Below are 22656 nucleotides of genomic sequence, written 5' to 3'. Positions count from 1 at the left end.
GTTTGAACATCTCATTCTCTAATTATAAGATCTCACCCAAAAATTTTTCTGAAAATCAAAATTTGAACAAAAAATTTCAAAATCTAAAATTCATGACGATTCCTTCATTTTTATTACAGATTAATATATATATTCGTCAATACTTTACTTTCCATATGCATATAATAATTGAATTTAAACTTTTAATTATAATAAAAAAGAAAAGACCACAACATTGTTGCTTTGAGAACACCATTAAAAGATCTTGAATCTAACGGAAAGAAGAATGTTTCTATAAAAAATTTCTTTATTTAATCAAATCTCTTCCATTTATTTATCTCCTAATCGATTAATTTCTTAGTCTTGAAAAACTTCCTAAGGTACAAAACTTGCCATGTAGCCAGGCCTAATAAACAAAACATTGAGAAAATGCTGAGATAAAGCACTCGGGTGTTGGTAGATTCTGTAAAGTGAAAGGAAATAAAATGAGAAAACAAATTTTCCAAATAGATTAGTTGACTAATTATCTCTATCCCGATCTAGTGACTTTGCATTTCAACAATAACTTTATATGTGAAATCCAAATTGATTTCAAAAAAGTCATGACGTTACAATCAGATGTGCAATCACAAGTAAATGTCACATCAAAATCTGATTGTTCAAGAACATAGAAAGACATGTGCGAAGTGAAAAGTTTTGTCGAGAAGAGATAATCGGCCTTGCAGATTGCATGAAATGAAAATAGTGTATTTACCGTTGGTATCTCGCATCTCTTCTTCACGTTTTTTCATGTGCTCAAAATCTGTCACAATCGATGCAGATAAATCTTCCAGTTTTGTCAATTCCATTTCAAGAGGCTTAAGTTTTCCAATGTGAGCAAGCTGGAAGATGATAAATTTGGATTAGTAAAATGTACTGTGCAACAGATGTTAATTAAGACAACTTACCTCATCATAGCTCTTTGCTTCCACACCATGTTTCATCTCTAGGTGAACCTCTCGTGGGCCAGATTGGTGACCCGGACTTAGGTAAGAAACAAAACAAATGTCGTAGATATCATCTTCATCGGCAGTGATAACAAACTTTCCTTTGTCGATCGATTCACGGTTGAGAGCAGCGTGTCCTTTGCTATCTAATACTTGCAAATCAGTTCGAACTCCGACACCCTCGGAAAGATCGTATTCGCCGGACACCAAGACATCTTTCCGCATCTCTTCCTTAAGGCATCTCCTCGTGTTTGGTTCCAGCTGGAAACGAATACTGTCAACATTGAGTATTAGGGAACTCAGAATAAGGACCATGAGGATAGCCCGGACAATTGTTGAGTTAATTAATGATGAATTTCTCATGATTCTAGGAGCAATTGATGATTGCAGTGAGGAGGATGTCAAGGCACAGTTGCCTTTACCATATGAAAAATTTGAGCACCCAATTTCTTGATCACTCTTTAACAGCATCTAAACCATCTAATTAAATTCACAAATTTATGATGAGATCGTTAATTGAACACTAAATTTAATTAGAAAACTTACGTGGCAACAAATTGCAAAAAAATCAGCAAACTCCGTGTCACATTAAATTTAGTTTCACAAATCACCTGCAGAGGTATAAATGTTTCCAATGGCGCTGTTTTTGACTAAGCACATAATTCCCAACTTTTCATTGCCTTTTCTCACCGATTCCAACAATCAAGATTAATTTAGTACAGAAAGATTGTGATTAGATGTGTGATTAAAGAGTAATTTTTCAAAAATTTTACCTTCAATAATTCAAAATCAGAATGATTAAAGATCTTATTGAATAATGAAAAATAATGAAAAATAATGAGATCCAATGAGAAAAATGCCAAATCAATATCAAAATAGTGCAAATCCAAGAAGTTATTTGGAAATTAAATAATTCCAACCATCATGTTTATCTTATGAATTTGATTTGAAGTAACAAATCACAATACAATTGAAATTAATTTTATTCAAACAGGAAATATTTGATTGAATTAGGTTTTTGGAATGATTTTGGTTAATCTTCTAACGGCAGATGGCACTTGGAATGCTTCTCTCTTTGCCTTTAATTTTGGCTTTCTTCTTTGAGGCTTGAGCTTTGATGACAAATTTTCCTTCTCTCTTTCTCACTCTCTTTCTTGCTTGGTTTTTTGTTTTTTAGTTTCTTTTTTGATTGTTGATTATTTTGTGATTCGTATTATTGTTGATTTAACAAAAGTGTTAACCTTTATTCATCTAAATCCACAGATTATTGATCAGTACTAAACAAGCTATGGCTAAAAGTGATTGGAGTGATTTAATTAAAAGCGTGCGAAATGCACTGCATGAAAAGAGACATTTTATAGTAAACGATAGTACTGAAAGGAATCAGGTTCAAAAATGTTTGGATATAATTCAAAAGTCCATCAAAATTACCTCACTTCAGTCTATGATGGAAAGATTGGAGGCGATCACCAGACAACTTGGTTTGAAATATACGGAAGGACCCAGTGGTAAAGAGCTTTTCATATCATCTGATATGTTTTACGTTGAAATTCAGTTCAATCCAGACAATGGCCGAGTCAAAGAAGTTAAAATTTCTCATCAATCTGAACCTGTATCCTGCCCTGAAATCACAGATGTCTTAAATAATTCAGATTTTCAAGAATTCACTAAGCACCTCGATGGTTTATCAGCTATTTACCAGCTCAATGCAGATAAGTGAGTCATCCATCTGTTGCTAAGTTTTCGCTCAGTCCATAGCTTCTTTCGGACTGACCTGTATATGTCTTTCAGATGCCTAAATATGCTATTTAGCATTTTCGGGCTTGACTTTGCATCTCAAACTTTGATTTTTGGATTTTCCATTTATTTAGATCATTGACTTTCATCCTAGTTATGTCTTATTCTCAGAATTAATTATTCAACCTTTTCTCTTCTAGGAAACAAAAAACCAAAGCCTATTTAGCACTACATGCTCTTGAGTCAGATCTAAGCATGTTAGCTCAACTTCAAAGGTAAATAGTACTTTGCTAGTATGATTATTCAATTTAATTACTTTGATTTTCATGATAAATAATTTTTTCCTTTAGCTCGAATATAAATGAACCAAATAACTTGGTGCATAAATCGCCTGTTGGTATTTTAGAGCCTCGTAAAGGTGGTCATCCTATGAAACTTACATTCTTTATTTCGCCTTACGATTTACTTGACCTTAAAACCAAATCTTCGGTTCCATTAACAGTTGATGGTGAGTAGTCTCTATCTCTATAGTATTTAGCTGGCTTAGTTTCTTCTGGTCATGATTTAACCTTTCTTTTTTGTTTCAGTTGTTGTCAAACGTAAATTAGGCTATTCAGCATCCGTTTGCATCGAAAGCTCAACATCTCATAAATTACAAACTGTCTCCCTGTTAAGCGTTACCAAAACAGCCGAAGGAAAAAGTTTACCTCAATTCGCTGCCTTAAGTAATCTCAATTCATCAACATTACCAGCTTGCTTCGTTCTTCGTTTACCCAAACAATTACCAATGTCTATAGAGACACTCAGAAAGATCCAAGCAATTACTGGGATTGAAATTGTCTCTGCTGAAATTATGTCTCGAAGTGTTCCTTTGGTCGACCTGATCGCTAATAGTTTACTTCCTGCCAGTGAGCTTAGAGATCTCTCATCTTACCATGGGCCTTACTACGTCCAGTTGCCTGACCAATGTCATAGCTATTATATGAATTACACATTAGGAGATCTTAAAGGAGTTGAAGTATCTTCAATACCTTTCACACACCCCACTTCGGTTCCTCAGATTCTCTTTATTCTTAGGCAACAAGTCCTATTCAATGTTGTTATTTGCAGCTGTATCAGACGTGTCAGACAACCTTCGTTTATGGATTCTCTCATGTTCGAAGTTACTGCCCTTTCTATGTCTGTTGTTAATGTCTCTTTTGAGCACCCTACTGAAGAGTCATTAGCTACTATAGAGTTTGACCTTCGAGATATAACTAATGTGAAATGTAAGCTTTATGATTCCAATAGCTTTTCGTCTTTGTGCTCGGACGAATACGCTTCTAAAATTATGCAAAAATGCTTTTCAATTCCCGTAACTTTAAGAGCTATTATCATAAAATGTCAAGAAAAAGCAGCTATACTTAGAGAGCAACAACAGAAGCAACAAACTAGACTTACTCAGCAGCGCAATCCTAAAGACTTATTTTTCAATAACCTTTCTGCCGCTGAAGATGGCAATGATCACGACGATCTACCACCATACTTATCTCAACAACTATTGAACTCAAACCAATACCAAGATTTGAATGTATCCCTTGAGAATGGCGCTTTCCAACAACATCAACAGCAACAGCAATCACAGCCTCAACAGCAGCAGCAACAACAGCAACAACAACATCAACAACAGCAGCAGCAGCAACACCAGCAGCAGATTTTGCAACAACAGCAACAGCAACAGCATCAACTTCAACAACCACAACATCAACATCAACAGTTTCAACCGCAGCCCCCTCAACAACACCAGCAACAATTTCAGCCACAACAACATCAGCAAGTCCAACAGCAGCAATTCCAACACCAACATCAAAATCTACAACAAATGCAACAAAATCAACAACAGATTCAAGGCTTGCAACCACAACTTCAGATGCAAATGCAACAGCAACAGCTTGCACAACAACAACAACAACAGCTCATCCAACAACAACGACAGCAGCAGCAGCAGCAACAGCACCTTCATCACCAGCATCAGACACCGCAGCCACAACAGCAACATCACCAACAACATCAGATGCACCAACCTTCGCAGCATCAAATGCAGCAACAGCCAATCCAACATCACCAAATGCAGCAACAGCAACAACAGCCACATATGCAGCAGCAATTTCAGCATCAAAATCAACAACATCAACAATTACAGCAACCTCAACAAATGCAACAACAGAATCATCAACAATTTATGAATAATGTCCAAAACAATAACATGTACAATACAAACGCTTATAATAACCAAGGGTTTCAACAAGCTACCAGACCAATGAATTTACCTGTGGGTAAGTTATTTTGCAGAATTCAGTTAAAAACTAGAGTATAACTTGAAATAATATACATTATTGATCCATCTAGCTATTAAAAAGTATTAATGTTCATATTAGTTTAATTTGTTTATACAGCAGAAGAAAATGAAATTGTAAATATTTTATCCAATCATCACCTTTTAAAAATAGATCCTTAGGGTCGATTGCTTACAGTTTCATTTTATTCCTGAATGTATCGACTTGTCAAGATGCGCAAAGATATTTTTGTTTTAATCAACCTCATTTTCTTTGATTGTATTACGATTTATAATTCAATTATACTTTTTTCTGCTCTTTAGGATCATCTCAAAATGGACCATACATTAACTACCAGCAGGGACAACAATCTCAACAAATGCAAGGACAAGTACAACAACTTCATCAGCAGCAGATTAACCAACAGCAGCAGCTTCCTTATCAACAACAAATGAACCAGGGTAATCATAGACCCCCAAGTAAGTTTGGAAGACTGTTGAAAATGATATCTAGAACTCCATTGGTCATCAATTATTAAATATTGAATACTAGTACTGCCTAATAATAAGAAATACTCTTGAATTTTCATTAGATCTGACTTTTTTCTAATTCATTTGTTTTCATTTTGTTATATTACTTAAAATAACTGTTTTTGGAAAGATTGCCCGAATTAAATGCTCCAGTGGCACTTAGTTACCACAATGAAATAGTTTATACTTTTATTTATTCTAATCGTTAATTATATTTTTAATGAGATATTTACTTGATTTTTTCACACTAAACTTAAAATTGGTTAAATTCACACTCTATTACATTTATTAGGATGCAGCAAGTTAGCTTCGCTATACTTGAATAAACGCACAATTTTCATCTATTACAACCTTATTACTAATATCTGACTATACTTTCTTCATCAGACAACATGCAACAAGGTCAAATTCAAGGAAAAGGACAATCACAACAGTTTCACCAGCAACAAATGAGAGGAATGAACCCTAATCAACAGCGGAATTTGATGCAATCGCAGCAAAAACCAAATGCAATGTTGCTAAACATGCTGAGCGACGTACCTGCAGCCAATTCACGTAAAGATCCGTTCATGTACGCACCAAACACGCAAAATTGTCAACAAGGGCTTCAAGGAGGGGTTCAAGGCGGAAACATTACTCAACAATGTATACCTCAAATGAATCATCAACCAGCAATGAAACCTAAACAGCCGCGTAAACGTAAAGGTACTGGAGATATTAAAAGTCCAGGAAGTGCAACCGGTCGAAGCCCAAAGCGTAAAATGAGTGAAGATGATTTTATGAGAGACATTTCAACACCTGTAAACGACTTCATGGAAAATTTTGGGGATCCCCAGCTGATTAACTGTCCATCACAGCGACCACCATCTTCTGATCCTATGGGTGCAAATAATCCAAATAATTCTGGGTATGATGTAAATTTTTCCAATGCACCCCGATCGCTTGAATCTATGTTAGCGGGTCCTAAAACTGAACCCGGTACACCGAATAGTGGATATAATAATGGATCTCAAAATTTAAACTTGGGTGATTTTACCGCTGATTTCAGCAACAGTTATCAGTACCCAAACTCCTCGATGTCCTTTCCAGGGGCTAACACCGGCCAAAGCCCAGGACCAGGTCCTGGACCCGGCCCCGGCCCTGGCCCTGGCCCTGGGCCCGGTCCGGGGCCCGGACCAGGACCGGGCCCAGGATCAAATTTACCAGATTTAAATGACTTTTCCAATTTTGAATATACCGACTTTGCCAACCCAATGTCTTTACCCCCAATGAAACCAAACAACAAACGTGGTCCTAAAAGAATGAAAAGTGCCGAAAACTGTAATGAAAATAGCAATTCACTTTCTGGTTTAAGTGAGGATGGAAGTAATGAGCAGCAATCTATAATGAAATCACTTTCTGATCTTCATAACTTGAACATGCCTGAAGGAACATCCTCAAACAACGCAAATAAACAATTTACTCCACCAATCGCTAAATCTCAACGAGGTGTCAAATCTGGAGGTACCAACGGTACTAGCAGTGATGGACGGAGGTGTTCATCAGCGGATGTTGATGCTTCAGGAATGACTGGAAAAAGAGGTAACTTTGGAGGATCAATTGAGGATGGCGTTGCACTTAAAAAGGAACGAAAACGGAAACGCGCTGAAAGTGTTGATAGTTTGAATAAAGCTGTTGTAGTTTCTTCTACTGCTGCCGTTGCTGGTGTTCTTATGCCTCCACCTATGATTACAAGTTCTGGTGAAGTAGCTGCTGGAGTAGGAAGTGCTTACAATTTCATGGACGTTTGTGCCAATGGTGGCTCTAATCAATCATTACCTCCAATTACTTTAAATGTTAAACCAGTTTTAAACACTGTTAATTCAACTAATGGTCCAACTGGTAAGATTAAAAGACCTGGAGTTCAAGGTTCGGGTTTAAATAAAAGTAAATTTGCAGACAGAATGATTAATAAACTAAAAGGGTCTCCTGATGCGAGTGAATTAGAAAATAATGGATCAGCTGCTACATACTCACCTAAATCATCACCTAAAGTTGGTTCATCTAAATCAGCTAAAATTGCCAAAGGAGGAGCTGATTCATCAGGAAGACCAATCAAACCCGGTCAAAAGTTTAGATCACAAAACTCGTCGCTTACTATCTCTAAAACTGTTTCAAACTCCACCGCAAGTCCTCCAGTTTCCTCATCCTCATCCTTAACCTCATCAGCTCCAACATCTTCTGGCGGTAACTCTGCAAAAGCTCAAGGAAACCATGCTAAATCATTAATCGCTCAGAAACGTCGTCAAGGTTCTTTGAGTGCAGTCATTGATAAGCTAACTCGTAGTACTAACGTTCCTGGAGGAAGTGATGGGTCGAATCCTGGAGAGGGTGTGCCTAAATTTGAAAACTGTTCTAGACCTGATAGTAGTAGTAACAGTGGTAATGGGCCCGGTGGAGCTCGATTTAATGCGAATACTGGAGTATCTAGTTCAATGAATAAAATAGCCGAAAGCAAGATGAAATATAGCCGCAGTTCCGATCAGTTTACCATGAGATTGATATCACGGAACACTTTAAAGTTTACGGTGACCAAAACAAAGCCATCATCAACAATGCCCGAGAATAGATCAAAGAAACCAGCTATTTCTGGTTCATCTAGTACCAAAGGATCTGCTTCCAGTACAACCAATTCATTGAAAACGAAGAGTGTTACTGCAGGTTTAAAAAGACAACTGGGTGGATCAGCTAAAGCTGGTCAAAATTTCAAGGGATCAACTCTGGTTTCTAGCTCTTCAGGGCCAATTAATTCACCTAAGCCTGGAACATCTAGTTCATCGCCTAAAGCTTCTTCATTATTCATGAACAATCGTTCAGTTGCTGGTAAAGTTTCTAGCTCAAATTCAAATAACAAATCTAAAGTTCAGTCAACAGAGGCCATGTTTGATGCTGCCATACCAAGGATTAGAATTGACCATTTGCCTAAAATACCTAGAACTGCAAGTAGCCAACAAGCAAATAATAACAACAATAACAACAACAACAACAGCAACAACAATAATAATAATAATAACAGTAACTCATCTGGGAATTCAAATAATAGTAGCAACAACAACAACAATAATAATAGTAATAATAATAATAATAATGGTGGTCTCAGTAACAACAGTAATTCAAATAGAAATAATAATTCAAATAATTACTCTAATTCGAGTAACAACTCAGCATCAAGTTCTAGTGCACTCTCCAATAATGCTATTAGCCATAGTGTTAATTTCAAAGAATCAGTATCTTCTGGAGTTGCATCAAGCAGTAACAATATGAATATACCCAATAACTCAAATGTAAATTCATTGAATAACAATAATAGCAATGTTAACAATGTAGTGATTCCAGCAAATAGTGGATCAAGTTCATCAAATATCCAACCACCACCACCACCTTCATCATCTTCGTCATCTATTTTCATGTCGAAAAGTCCATCTTTAGATCAACAACAGCAACCAGGATCTGCTTCGATGCAATTTCCCAAGAAATCTTTTTATGGCACCAGAGACTCACTTCCTAGTTCGACGTTATCATCCTCAAATGATAAACCTGATCACTCGATGAAATTCCAATCGTGCACAATATCATCCAGTCTTTCGTCTTCATCATCCAGTCAACCTACTCATTCAACTAGTGGTCACATTAATAGTAGTAATCTTTTAAGCCAACAACCTCTAATCACGTCTAATCCATCCAGTGCAAGTTCCAATTTTTCTATCAACGTTGTTTCTGGGAGCAACCCCATTATACCAATAAGTTCAGGAGTCACTAGCAGTATTATTGATAGTGAACCTAAAGTTAGTAACTCAAGTGAAACCAATACCAATGCTACCGACAGGTTGAGCGGTGTGAGCAGTTCAAGTGACTCCAAGTTAAACTCGACTAGTACACCAAGTTCACCGGCGGAAAGTTCTACTTTTAATGATGCTTTACAAAACCCTCCACTTTTAATTCCCACTGAATCCATCGAAGAGGTTGAAAGAGAACCAAGCGCCAATAAAGATTCAATCGATACAACATCAACATCATCAACAGCCAATGCAAGTTCAACAACTGTTGCTCAAATTGAATCTTATGGGCCTTCAATGGTTACTACTACTGTACCAACAGCTTCCTCCTCTTCAACATCAACACTTGCTTCTACTGTCAATAACTCACAGCTTCAGCAGTCAGCCACTAGTGAACCTCAAAGTTCCTCTTCAAACTTAATTGAAGCTGATGAAGATTATGACGACGATGAGGATGAAGAAGGTTTAATCATTGACTTTACCGGTGCGACTCCATCATCAAGCAAAGCGGAAAAAGGTGTAACATCGACTTCTAGTACTCCGATTTCAGCTAGTTCAGCTACTAATTCAGCAACTACAACACCAAGTTCTGCTGCTCAGGATGCTTTAATTAATGTTTTAACATCATCGACCACGACCTCATCTTCACCGATAATCGCTCAAATGTCCATCAATAATAACAGCGCGGTACATAACAGTTCCTTGGTTGATTCCGAAAATGTTAGTGGGAGTAATTTAGGAGCCTCTAGTCTCCTAGGATCATCCAGTATTGATGGCTCTGAGAGTGACGATGTTGTCAGTTTTAATAACAGTAGCAGTTCAACTGCCAACAGTAGCAACCATATTAGCGGTAACAATCAAAGTATTACCTCCAATAATGGTAACAACCCGCCGCCATCAAACTCTTCGGGTAACCTTATCTCCGAATCACCATCAAATCAGTCAATATCTAGCCTTGCCTCTCGACGATCACCTTACTTGATTGACGATGATTTAATGGATGAGGCACTTGTTGGATCAGCAGAATAATTAGACTTGACAAACTAATGGCGCCAGCACTTATCATTTTTGTCTTCTTCGTTCCAGATAATCTTTCCTTTCACCTAATGCTCTATCCTTAAAAACTATTTTCTTTTTCTTATTCCTCTTTTGTCTGCTTATCTAATATTTTTGTTTTTTCTGCCTTCACTGTGAAGTAATGCAACAAAAGGACGCTTATCCAAATATATATATACTATAAATAACATTAGTTGAATCCTAAATCAATCTAATTAACTCATCATCACATTAATTTCCAATAATTCATCGAAAACTGAAAGATATTCACATTGGTAAACATCACATTATTATCTACGTCATCAAATTTATCTTTCTCATTCACTGTCGTGATCATTATTGTTACATTTTCATCTTCTTAATCATCATTGAAATTTACATCATAACATAATAAAATCAAATAAAGGCCTAAATGTTTCTCTCATAAAAGTGTTTTCTTTTATTCCAGTACAACATTTGATTGAGTATTTTATGCAAGACTTTATTTATAAATGTAATATAATGATCTCTCAAAACGACTGATTTCAGTTTTATTTCAAAGAAATCACAATTTATGGCAAATGAGTGGAAAAGTTGAATGAGACCAAAAATTAAGTCAAATTTTACAAAAAAATGACGATTGAATAGTATTAAGATTATTTGGATATGTCTGAATTTACAGTTTAGATCAAGTATAAAAATTTTTTTGACATTAGTTTTGAATATTTTAAGCTTATATCGAGATCGCATGTTAATCTGAGAGACTCATGCTGATCTCATTGAGCAATAGATAAAGTTTCTTTGAGACTATAGTGGCTTGTTTCATCTTATCAGCTAATTTACATATTTTTGCACGTTTCTTTTCACGAAGTTTTCTCATTTCGGCTTGTTTAGCATCATTTCGGGAGGAATTCATCTGCAAAACTTTCCAAGTGTATTTGGGATTCAACCAGAGTGGCTTCACCTGAAAATCCATAGGAATTAAAAAAGAAATGACATTAGTTGAAAGTAAATTAGCACTTATCAGTTTTTGATTTTGTGTGAAAAGCTTGTCAAGATCATTACAAAGGGTTAGCTGTTAATGAGAGTAACCAGATCAACAGAAATAATTGACAGGTAAATAAGTTCATCTCACGCTAAAACACTCTATTGAAGCCAATTTTTCGAGCAAAATGCATTGAAAATGATTTCAAACAAGTGTACGTAAATTGAATTTAGATAACTTACCAAATATCGAGCTGGTTGATAGCGTTTTCGTTTCAATTCATGATTGAATTGTAAGGATTTGAAAGTGTCAGAAAGTTTATTTGTATCACTGGGTAAACGGATGGATTGAGAAGAGGTAGTTGCTGATGATGTTGATGGTGACAAAGATGATGGATTTAAATTACTAATGAGAATGGTGGAATCCCTGGAAACTTCACTAGAATCAGCTGATGGTGACAGTGATGATAACAATGGTGATGTTAAAGTTGCGGGCAATGATGATGATGAAGGTACCGAAATTGAAGAAATTTGTTTCAACAATGTTGAGTCAATGAGTTGACATGATTGACCTGTCAAATTGATCAATAAAATAAATAACGTTATAAAAGTCCAAAATATACAATGTTGAGATGTCATTTTAAAAAAACTAAGAAGACTCTGAAGACGTTAGACACTAGGAAGGAAAAGAGAGAATGAAAGACAAAAAGACAGAAAAGGTCCAAACTTGGATGGAAGAAAAGAAAGGAGCAAAAGTAGCCAAAAAAAGGCTGAGACTGAGAGAGAAATGTGCAAAAATATTGTTGACTGGTTAACTCTGGGTTTCAGTGACTAGGCTGACAATAAAGATGCAAAGTCTTTTGCTATTTCTTGAGGAAAATTGTTTACACTCATTGTAAATACAAAGCAAGAAGGCAAAAAAAGATTAGGAGAGTCAAGTGAGTGAGAACATGGGAGGTACAATCAACATAATTAGGGAGCGAGACTGTACTTTTAAGTCAGGGTAAAGATTTATGCGTACTTATTGGCGCCAAGAGTCAATAATCAACTTATAAACAGAGTCACTAATCTTTTTGGACATCTTGTCTCCTCTGTCTGTCAATTAAATGAACGGCAGGATAAAGTCTCGAAGAAGAAGACACAGAAGCAAGAAATTGATGATGAATATGATGAAAAGAAAGACAAATTAAAAAACGGAGACAGAGAAACGGAGAGGTCGAGAGAGAAAGACAGACATGTAGACATGAGATATCAAGATCTGGATTCTGGATAAAAGTGATAAGATTAAGAGAAGTAAAAGATTACAGATGAATGAATATTTTTTAAGGTGCTTCTCCCTTCAATGAGTATTGCATATTTATTCAGTTGCATCTTTAGATTCACTAACAATTTACTTTATTTCATTGTAATGAAGAACCATGTACATTGATCTTCCAAATGTTCATTAGTGATGAATAATGTAAATTATCTGCTTAAGTGGATTTAAACTTGCAGACAAAACCAATATTCAAAGTTAATTTGCAGGCGGCTTGACCAGTAATTTTACTAAAGACTTAGGTTTGTCTTTTCGATTGTTTTTTGTTTGATTTTTGACTTGTCTGCATGGAGCATGGAGTCTTATTTTGACTCCAGACGGTTGGAAGAGGTTAACCATTAGGTGAACCCAGCATTTAAAAGTAAAACAAACCAAAAGTTAAACTGATAAATTAAGCTTCCAGATTGGTGTTGCCCTCCAGTGTTTGATAATGAAACTTGTAAAGAGTTAACTGATTTTGTTTATTTTATCACTTTTGTTAAATGTTGAGTTGAATTTAAATCATAGTTTTGTTTCGCCATTGAATAACATTTAACTGACAACCTAATAAACGATTAAATTAACAGGTATGCCCAACGCAAATCAAATAAATAAACAAGCTAATTCCAAGGTAAGTATCAAGTTTACCCATCCACTTTTCAAGGTTTCAAATATACGAACGAGTTTCAACCGACTTCAACTTTTGTTTCTTACATTTTCATTACTTCTCCAGTCTCTTTTCATAAAGCCTTTTACCTGACCGTCTTTATTAAAAATCTATCGCTATGACATTCCTTAAGGTAAAAATGATTCAATTGATGACTATTGCTACCTGTGTATTTAATTCTCTCTTTGACTCGTAACTCTTATCTACCTTAATCTAGAGGTCTTTAAGTTGTATACTTTGACTAATCTTTGTCATGTTATGAAGCCAAATAATCGGAAAAATGCTGAAAGATCTTCTGATTTGTTAATCAATTGTTAAAGCCTTTTGGTAAAATAGCTGAACATTTGATCATTGCCATGAAAGGAAAGAGGATTAAAGCTGATTGATAAACACAAGTGTCAAAAGTTAATGTCAGCGTTTTAGGCATTTCATTATTTCCACCTCTTCACCTTTACCAGATTTTAAATTAAAATTGAACCCAACAAGTAATCTTGAAAAGCTAAACACGAGATGAAATACCAAATGTAATACTTTCACAACTTTTTATTTCAAAGATAAATTGTAATAATTTTTAAATTATCAACACTTTATTATCAAAGGGTGATCATGAGGTTTATTAATTGTCCCTAAAATCCATCAATCTTGCAGGAAAGTACTCGGCATTTTACAAATACGTAAATAATGTAATAATTGGCATAATGAGGCATCAGGTGTAAACAGGCTAACTCATCAAATTGACCAGTACTAAGACAATCACAAGACATAAAAGGTCAATCTAAGTTTATATAACTACAAAAGTATCATCAAAGTGCATCTTACTCAACAATTAAGCTGCTTTTCACGGTTAATAACCTTATCAAAAATGGTTAAGCTTTAGCAAACACCTTTATCTCGGTTGAACCTAGTAACTCATAGTTGCTTTAACCAGCCTATCATCAACATCAAACTTTTTAGTTTTGACTAATGAAGTCAGACAACCTCGAATTAAAATTTCCAATGCAAGTAATGGCTACTGTTACTGTTATGGTTAATGTTACTTTGATGGAGGACATTTTATCAACAAAGGCCACTTTCATTTTTCATTTTTTTCTTGATCCATTCAGATTCAATCGCAGTTATCAATTTTGTTGTTATTTTTTACTGCAATTAGTTTCGTGATAACAAACTGATTAACATGCTGATGATTATAAAAATATCATATCTCATTAGCTTCCTCCCTTCCCCTCCCTCTATTGCTTTAATATATACATTTACCAATTGTTAAAAGGTTCTATCTTCATTTCTAGCTCTTTCTCCTTCTCTTCCTTCATGCTTTATTAGAGTTGACAACAAACACTTTTTGTTACTTTCAACACTTGTTTTTCGCCAGTTTTCATTTGCTCACAGCAAAATGAACAATGATCTACACCAACATCATACTGTTCCAAACTTACCCGATTCAGTCAATTAGTCAATCAACATTCAATTGCTCCGTGAATAATTTTGTTTGCTAACAATCCCTACTTCAAACAATCCCCATCCAATATCTTTTCAATCTTTTCGACTCCTTTTAATCGATATCAGTAAACATTGTAAAATTTAGCAACAACTTCTATTATTTACCGATAATTGTCTTTGATTACCTATCTACCCATTATCCTCTGATATATACCCTACCCTTACTATAAATTGTCATGACACTGACAGTGGTGCAAGTAGCGATGCTTATTAATTTGACATTTTTCAAAATGATTTCCAAAGTGATGTTGAACTTTGTCATACTTTTCTTTTCCCCAGTTTTACCTAAACCTTTGCTTGAAAGTTTACCAACTTTACCTCCAACTTCACCGGTAACCTATCTTTACTATTCGTATGAACCTGGACTCGCAACATCATGGAAAAGGAAACAGATAACTTTCACAAGTAATTTTATGACTGAAATGGCCCCCAACACTAAGATTCGTCAGCATGAGGATCGTACTTTTTACGCAGATCCTTTTGTCTCCCCTGATAACCCATTGAAAACTATTGACAACCCAATTACTAAGCCATTGGAAACTCTGGTATCGTTTGAATCAAATGGTAAGATTACTTTTAATTTGGTATTCACTTGAAGCAATACCTGATATTACGTTAGATTTTCATTCGACGCCTAAGTAAATGTTTGCATATAACCATTAAAGATGATTTAGTTGATGTCAACTACGAAGAAGGAACAAGTGTATTACAGAGCTTTGTTTTGCTTTTGCTCTCTTAGCCTTGTTCAACTTGTCTCTGTATTCAACTTTTCCTCTCTGTCTCTCTCCGTTTCTTCCATCTTCCTCTTTCTTTCTGGCATCACCTAGCAACTTTATTCTCTCTCTTTTCTTTCTATCTTCCACGTTCACCATCAACAGGCTCACACCAAATTCATATTCAGTGTTTTCTCGAGGCATTTACTTGTCATTGCTTTTCTTTCTCAATCTAACTCAAAAATAAATACATTTTCTGGTGTTCTCCTTGCGCCAGCAAACCATCTTCCTCATTTCTTTCATTCATCTGCTTCCCATCTTGATCATCATTTGCAGGAGCAAAAACTCACTCCTTCAATTTTTCTTCTTCATCCTCATCCTCACCGGTTCCAAGAGTTTACTCAGAATCTCCATCTCCCTCTTTTTTTTCCTTCGTCAAAGTTCATACTCAATTGTAAACATACCAAAGTAACAGAAACCAAAAATTCAACTACTTTTCTCATCTCTTTAATCAGGTGAAATGTTACCAAGTTCACCGATAAACAATAATGGTATCGTAATTAATCAATCAACTGTTTTCCTCGGTGGCTCTTGTAATCCAACAACATGGAGAAAAGATATTGCCATACCTATGTTAAAAGCTTTAAACATAACTTACTACGATCCGGTAATTAGAATCAAATCAATTTTCAAGTGTTTTCCATTTCACCTCTAAAACAATTATCTAACATGTTCATTTAAATTACTTTTCATGTATTGCTCGAATCATCATCTGGACTTTTACTTTGATTTATCTACCGAATAACTGATCAATTGGATTAATTTTGTGACCGTTAACCTGCAACTCTGCAGCAAAAAGACCATTGGGAACCCGAATTGATTGAATTAGAAGATAAAGCTAAAAAGGTTGGAATATAATCATGTTTAGTGTTAATTGTTGATGTTTTGTTTTCAATCTTCAACTTGAAAGCTCTCACCAGAACCTTTGTTACTTTCCTTTCAATGTTTAAGGCCTAATATAACTTGCATGGTGCAAAACTACTAATCATCAACAATATTTAACACAGTTTTCCTCGTTCAATCCCAACTCTTAACTCAAAAATGTTCAATTTCACTTCAAGATGTTTTTTCCTTTTTTTCACTTCTCTCTTTCTCCCTTTCTCTCTCATTTTCTTTCTGTCTATTCCAACCTCAAGGCATTAAGCCAAAATAGACATTTTCCCCGTCACTGAATTTCTTTTTCAGCATCACCATGTCTTCATCCCTTTTTTATCAAGTTAACAACTAGGCATCACCATTTCCCTTCAGTTAACCTCTATTTCTTTTCCTAACGTCAACTCTTCAATTTTATTTTTTATTTTGTTTTTTCCTTTCTCTTTCTTGATTGATTTACAGATTGCCATTTAGTAGATTTATTTTTCTCAATTTTGTCGTTAAAATGATTCAGATGAACATTCGTAATCTTTTTTTACCCTTTCGATTCACAGGACATTAACATTTTGTCATATTTACCTCTTGCCAGTCTAGGTAATGGCTGGGTTAGGTTAACTCAAAGATTAAACCATTAGTCTTTGGGTTAACTTGGCTAATATTAACCTTCTGGTTGATCGAATGATCTCATTAGGTTAACTTTTCTTTGTTCAACCAATCACAAGATTTGCTTACATTAAGAGGCAGACATTTTGTTTACCAGTTTTACCCTTTTGTTGAAAACTCAACAGAAATGAAAACGCAGTTTGACTCTAGTGTTAATTGAAATCTAAACAGTTACTTTTATTAATCAGAAGGTCTATTCCACGTTCAATTGTAAATTTCAATTTTGTTTCAAGTTATTGCTAATATTAAGCATAACTATTCAGGTTCACACCATACACAATCTGTTCTTATTCCTCATCTTTGTTGATCTCTATTTGAATCATCATAATCACGGATCCTCATGTTTACCAGTAGATTGGTAGCAGTTATATTTACTCACCTTCATTATTTACAATTGTCAGATACAATCTTTACATTAAATTTCATTTTTTTTCTGTTATCATTATCATGACAGTTTACTCAGGTAGTGTTGAGAAATCTATTGACTGTGAGAGGCTTTACACGCCATTGTTTTAATTTCAGCTTGAATGGCTTCTGATTAGATTTTAACTTGAGTTGTGTTACAATTTCACTATGTTACCATCAATTGCTCTAAATTAATTGCAACAACATCCTGTAACCTATTAACCATGTAGTAAACTTCCCGCCATTTAATTTACATTCATAATTTAATAAGGTCATCTTTATTTGTCTTTATGATTGTCGGCTCTTAAATCAGTTCAGTTAACGGCAACTTATTTTCCATTGATAGAGCCTAAAGTGTATCGAATGGTGTGTTTTTTTTCACACAAATTCAATCTTTTAATTCATTTGTATCGTAAACTGTAATTTAATCTTGTTTCTCTCCTTCTTTTTCAGAATGCTGAGGTTTTATTCTTTGTTATTGACAATCAAACTCGATCGATTGCATCCATGATTGAAGTTAGCTTCATTGCTGCAACAACCAAGAAACTTGTCCTCGTCATTGATCTTTTCCCAAGTCTGGAACCAATTATTAATGGAGAACCAATCTCACAATAGTAAGTATCATTTCCAATAGATTATCATTAATTTTTAAATTTCAATTCTAACTATTCTTACCTTTTCCTTTATCTTTTAGTGAACATGATATTCTCAAAGGTGGACGCAAACTGTTAATGAGACTAGTTGAACGTAAAGGAATGCCTGTTTTCAATCAAATACCTGCAGCTCTTAATTATATTCCTATTATGATTGCAAGGAACGCCAAATCTCGAAATGAAGCAAACCTTTCATTTAAAGGTACTGATGATCGTCAACTATCTGCATTACATATGCTTACATCAATCCTCTCATCGTATGAATTAATCAAAATTAAAGAAGTCTACGATTCTTGTGCTGATTATTCTGGTAGCCTGTCTTTATTGGACACTAAATTAGCGTATTTAATGTTGACTGGAAAAGAATTAGATGAAACTTCTGTTCAAAATCTATTGGAATTGGAAGCTTCTGATAACATTACCAAAGAAAACTACTTTTCTAACCAATATAACTTTAATCATCATAATGTTCACCATAATCATCAACAATCCAACCTGTTTACCTCTAGATATCTTCATCCAAATGTGAATCGTTCTGTTGATCAAAATGTTCACCAAAATCAGTACCACATAAATCACAATCACCTCAATCATAGTCATAATAACCATTATCATAGTAACTATCATCTCCAAACAAGCCAAAAACATCTCAATCATCATAACTCACAGCCTAATGCTCATCACCACAACAATATCTCCAATGAATCTAATTTGTTAACAATGGGCTCATCAATAACAGTCAACTTTAAACAGTTCTGTACCTTGATATTTGATTATCTACAATCAACCAAATTCACCAAATCAACTTCTGATGGAAGCACACCTTTCGTAAACATTTCTTCCTCACACACACCACCAGCATCGCCATCCGTTAATCTATTGACTTCTCTAGTCAATTTACCTCAATTAGATGGCTATAATCACAATTATAGCTCTAAACAAGAAGATCTTAATGGAAATAATTGCAAGGTAAGATTAATTCAACACCGACAATATGTTAAATAATACCCACTAAAGCTGTCAGAAATGTTGTTATAAATCAGTTGAATTATTATTTTAATCTTCCCCCCAATCACTTTGCCAAATTATAAAACAGTAACCCAAGATTAACACTCACTTGTGATTTACGACTTTTACTTAATTGCTTACCTTTTCTCAAATAATAACATATTTTTTTATCACAATTACCACCTGATTATACAAAACGTTATACATTTTATCACCCAAATAGCAATATATAAAAAGTATCCTTGACTTTCTGAATTACTTAATCTATCAAACTGAAACCAATTTTTACGCATTATTCATCTTGATGACAATATTTGAACACTTGGACAAAACAAACAGTTAACTTAACGCTATTTATCATGTAACATGTGATTTATCCATTTATTGATCCTTGTAAAATAAAACTTGATCAGCAAAATGATTGTTCAACTAACATAACATTTTTCAATATAATCGGATTAAGTTTTATTTTAGCATTTGTTCAACTGTTAATCTCAACAAGCCAGGACTTTACATGATAATTCATATAAATCTGGTAGCTCGTTGATTTGATTGGCTGTAATTCAAGTTCATCTTGAAATCCAAAAAAAATGAGTTGAACTAAACTCACTTGATTCCAAGATGCTTTGCTACTTTAAGTCTCATAGTTTCCTTCAGCATTGTTGCAAGTGATGTTAACAGAGGTTAATTTGACTTTACATTTATCAAACCAAATCACAATCAATCCTTATTTAAATGATGATATAACTGTCCCAATTTGATTGTTCAATTTGCACTGATATTTGAAATCAGTCACATGTCGAGCAGCCAATTGAAGCTGAAAATCTCGTGCTATTAACCGTCACAATTGTTTACTGTTTTACCTCTCTGTTGGCGTTTAACTGTTTGACTTTTTTGCTTTTTTAAATGTAATCAGTGATTTGGATATGCTGATTAACATGATATTTTATTCCCACAATCAAGGGCAAAAGATAGTCTTGAACATTCGAGTTATTGATTATTTGTTTATTTGTCTGTTAATTTCCCATTCAAACCGTTCCAAAGCAGACAAATCAAATTACATCCGATTATTTTCTGGTTTGTCAATTTGCATCTCTTGTTGTTTAACCCAATTTATTGAAAATTGATTTACATTTCAAACTATTTCCTGACAATATCTGAATGAATCACACTTTACTTGAATCCTTTACTAGTTCATTGTTAACTTAATCAACTGATTGTATCCTCATAAGCTATCCGTATTAATCTCCCTTAAGCTATTATTTTATTTCAAACATTATTAGCAATTCGTTGATTCCTTGAAGGTCCAGCTGATGGTTCTAATTATATTAATGATGATGCTTAAGTACAGTGAAAGGAACTTAACTACCGTTAATTTTTCTTTTAAAATTAACTTTCTTTTAATAACTAACCAAGACTTCATTGTTGCTTCATTGAGAAGCTATTTAAAAGTCAAATTTAATTCCATAATATAATATTAATCCCAAGACAGGCTTCAATCCACCCTCTTTACTCAGCTCAATGAACTTGTCTTGAATTGTTAAAATGAAAACATTGAACATGAAACAATATTATTGCTATGCTTTTATTTCAGGCCTTAATTGCTATTTTAGATTTAGCTGTTGCTTACCAGCGATGCAATCAGATTGTAAAAAAAGTGTCTGTTTATTTGTGCATTATGATTAACTGATTTACCAACTCTATTTATCCTGTTAGCTTCCTCTCAAAATTTCAAGTCAACAAACTCAAATCATTTTGGGTCCTTGATCTCAATATTTTTTGGATGAAAACCTTTTTTTTAGCAGCAAAACAAACATATTTATTACACCATTCTGACCTAACCTTATACTATTTATTTGCTTGTCAACAATTTTTACATTCCTGATCTTTAATTTCAATATTTCTTCTTTTTCTTCCTTCATTCAGGATACAACCGATTCTCAACGGACAACCAAAGCTAAAGATATTTACCTTGCTGGATCTGACAATCCAAAAGGCTGGAGGACCAGCATTGCCATTCCTATGATAGAGTAGGTTTCCAATTTCGGGTCCATCAAGCTGACCATCTTTTTGACATCAGTTTTTATATGGACATTTATATGGTCTTGAATGTAGAAGCATGAAGATGATATTCAAGGATTTATGATTATGAATCATGCTCATTCCTCTGTTTAATAATTAGTTTTCTTGTTGGAGGTAACCATGATCTTGAGCAATAATAATTTGATTGTGATTGTCAGATTGGAAATCATTTATCCTGATGTTGTGTAACTTGTAGAGGGTAAAGTTGGCTTACGTGCGATTTGGTTTTAAAAATAATCATTCGATATGTTGTTTGTGCGTATTCAATTTTAAAGTAGATAATAGCAAATTTATTATCAAAACTATTTCACTGATTAGCATATTTAACTTTGGAAACTATTGTTATTGAGGATAATTAATACATGTGAACTTTTAATACTCCTTGTTGAATTTATCATCATTTAGATCAAATTGCTTCAACTCCTTATATGTTCATTGTTGATTAGGTCAAATTTGTCTACTCATTTTATGGTATACAACGGTTTTTCAATCATTAATTGATTCCTTTATTTCTCCCTTTATCATACAGCCAATCTAATTTAACTTATTCCATGCCAAATATAAACTCATCCACTGATTGGAATATAACGGGAAATGATTTATGCTCACTTGAAAGTTGCCGAGTTTTACTATTCGTTATTGGTGGCCAAAGACCTGAACTGGAAAACATGATCTTGGTTAGTTTAAATGTCTATCCACTAATATAAAACAGATTACTAACAGATCATCTTTTCTTAATCTAGGCTCCACATTATTTTGGTCAAAAATTTAAAGTTGTCTTATGTGTACAGCCAATACCTACCGAGAGCATTGCTCAAGATAATCAGGTAAATGAATTGCTTTAAATTTGCCAATTCAAAATGATCTTTGGCAGCCAAAATCAACTCTCAACTTCATTTAGATTTGAAATAACATATTAATTTTTGCTTTATTCATCATTAGATTTCCATCGCAGCGATTGGCGATTATAATCGGGGACGAGCGTATTTATCTGAAATGGCTCGAAAGGAGAACATTGAAGTGTTTGAAAATTTAGAGGAAGCCGTCAAATGTGCCATTAAAGCCGCTAAAAGCTGCCTAAACTGAACAACCAACATTCATAGAGTTATGAAGCAATACAACTGTTTTCTGAATTATTTTGTTTTCATGCTTCTGGTGGTTTGGATACAGATATAAAATAATGTCCCCCTCATGTTGATTCAATTGTAATATTTAAACCCTGTAACCATATCATGAACAAAAATATCTATTTAATTATGCTATGTTAATTTACTTGATATTGAAATATGCTGCTTAAAATAATGTAATTAAGTTTCTACATTTGAAATATACCTCACATCATTGTTTAAAATATGTTTGA

The 22656-nt window shown here is 34.3% G+C and overlaps 4 protein-coding genes and 1 long non-coding RNA gene across 6 annotated transcripts; 3 read left to right on the top strand and 2 right to left on the bottom strand.

Annotated features, from left to right (window-relative positions):
• Window positions 1-89: 89 nt before the first annotated feature.
• bai (Transmembrane emp24 domain-containing protein bai) lies at window positions 90-1545 on the bottom strand. 2 transcript variants are annotated; one of them, XM_015936078.3, is made up of 4 exons: window positions 1512-1545; window positions 927-1445; window positions 734-860; window positions 90-442 (listed from the first exon to the last, which is right to left on the bottom strand). In XM_015936078.3, the coding sequence occupies exons 2-4, from the start codon at window positions 1434-1436 to the stop codon at window positions 321-323; spliced, it is 759 nt and encodes a 252-aa protein (XP_015791564.1). In that variant the 5' UTR covers window positions 1437-1445; window positions 1512-1545; the 3' UTR covers window positions 90-320. The 2 variants fall into 2 exon arrangements, with proteins under 2 accessions (XP_015791564.1, XP_015791562.1); XM_015936076.3 differs by having other exon boundaries at window positions 927-1545.
• A 536-nt stretch (window positions 1546-2081) lies between these two features.
• On the top strand, window positions 2082-10847 carry LOC107368190 (uncharacterized). The gene is made up of 6 exons (XM_025162142.2): window positions 2082-2681; window positions 2903-2977; window positions 3053-3210; window positions 3290-5017; window positions 5341-5496; window positions 5935-10847. The coding sequence occupies exons 1-6, from the start codon at window positions 2254-2256 to the stop codon at window positions 10389-10391; spliced, it is 7002 nt and encodes a 2333-aa protein (XP_025017910.2). The 5' UTR covers window positions 2082-2253; the 3' UTR covers window positions 10392-10847.
• Window positions 10848-10927: 80 nt separating this feature from the next.
• Window positions 10928-12285, bottom strand: LOC107368305 (uncharacterized). Its single transcript, XM_015936110.3, has 2 exons — window positions 11625-12285; window positions 10928-11361 (listed from the first exon to the last, which is right to left on the bottom strand). The coding sequence occupies exons 1-2, from the start codon at window positions 12018-12020 to the stop codon at window positions 11149-11151; spliced, it is 609 nt and encodes a 202-aa protein (XP_015791596.1). The 5' UTR covers window positions 12021-12285; the 3' UTR covers window positions 10928-11148.
• Window positions 12286-12700: 415 nt separating this feature from the next.
• Window positions 12701-13918, top strand: LOC149094355 (uncharacterized). The gene is made up of 3 exons (XR_016201010.1): window positions 12701-13306; window positions 13409-13475; window positions 13560-13918. It is a non-coding gene; the product is annotated as an uncharacterized LOC149094355 (long non-coding RNA).
• Window positions 13919-14696: 778 nt separating this feature from the next.
• raw (NDT-like domain-containing protein raw) lies at window positions 14697-22647 on the top strand. The gene is made up of 9 exons (XM_015936186.3): window positions 14697-15403; window positions 16068-16219; window positions 16405-16458; window positions 18007-18167; window positions 18248-19175; window positions 21141-21244; window positions 21826-21973; window positions 22040-22123; window positions 22239-22647. Exons 1-9 carry the CDS (start codon window positions 15016-15018, stop codon window positions 22380-22382), a joined length of 2163 nt encoding a protein of 720 aa, XP_015791672.1. The 5' UTR covers window positions 14697-15015; the 3' UTR covers window positions 22383-22647.
• Window positions 22648-22656: the final 9 nt, after the last annotated feature.

The sequence above is a fragment of the Tetranychus urticae genome, chromosome 1 (assembly GCF_039701765.1).
Source record: "Tetranychus urticae isolate SD_2017Ah chromosome 1, NJAU_TeUrti_SD_1.0, whole genome shotgun sequence".
NCBI lineage: Eukaryota > Metazoa > Arthropoda > Arachnida > Trombidiformes > Tetranychidae > Tetranychus > Tetranychus urticae.
Note: the sequence above shows the minus strand (reverse complement) of the source record. Positions and strands in the feature narration are given on the sequence as shown.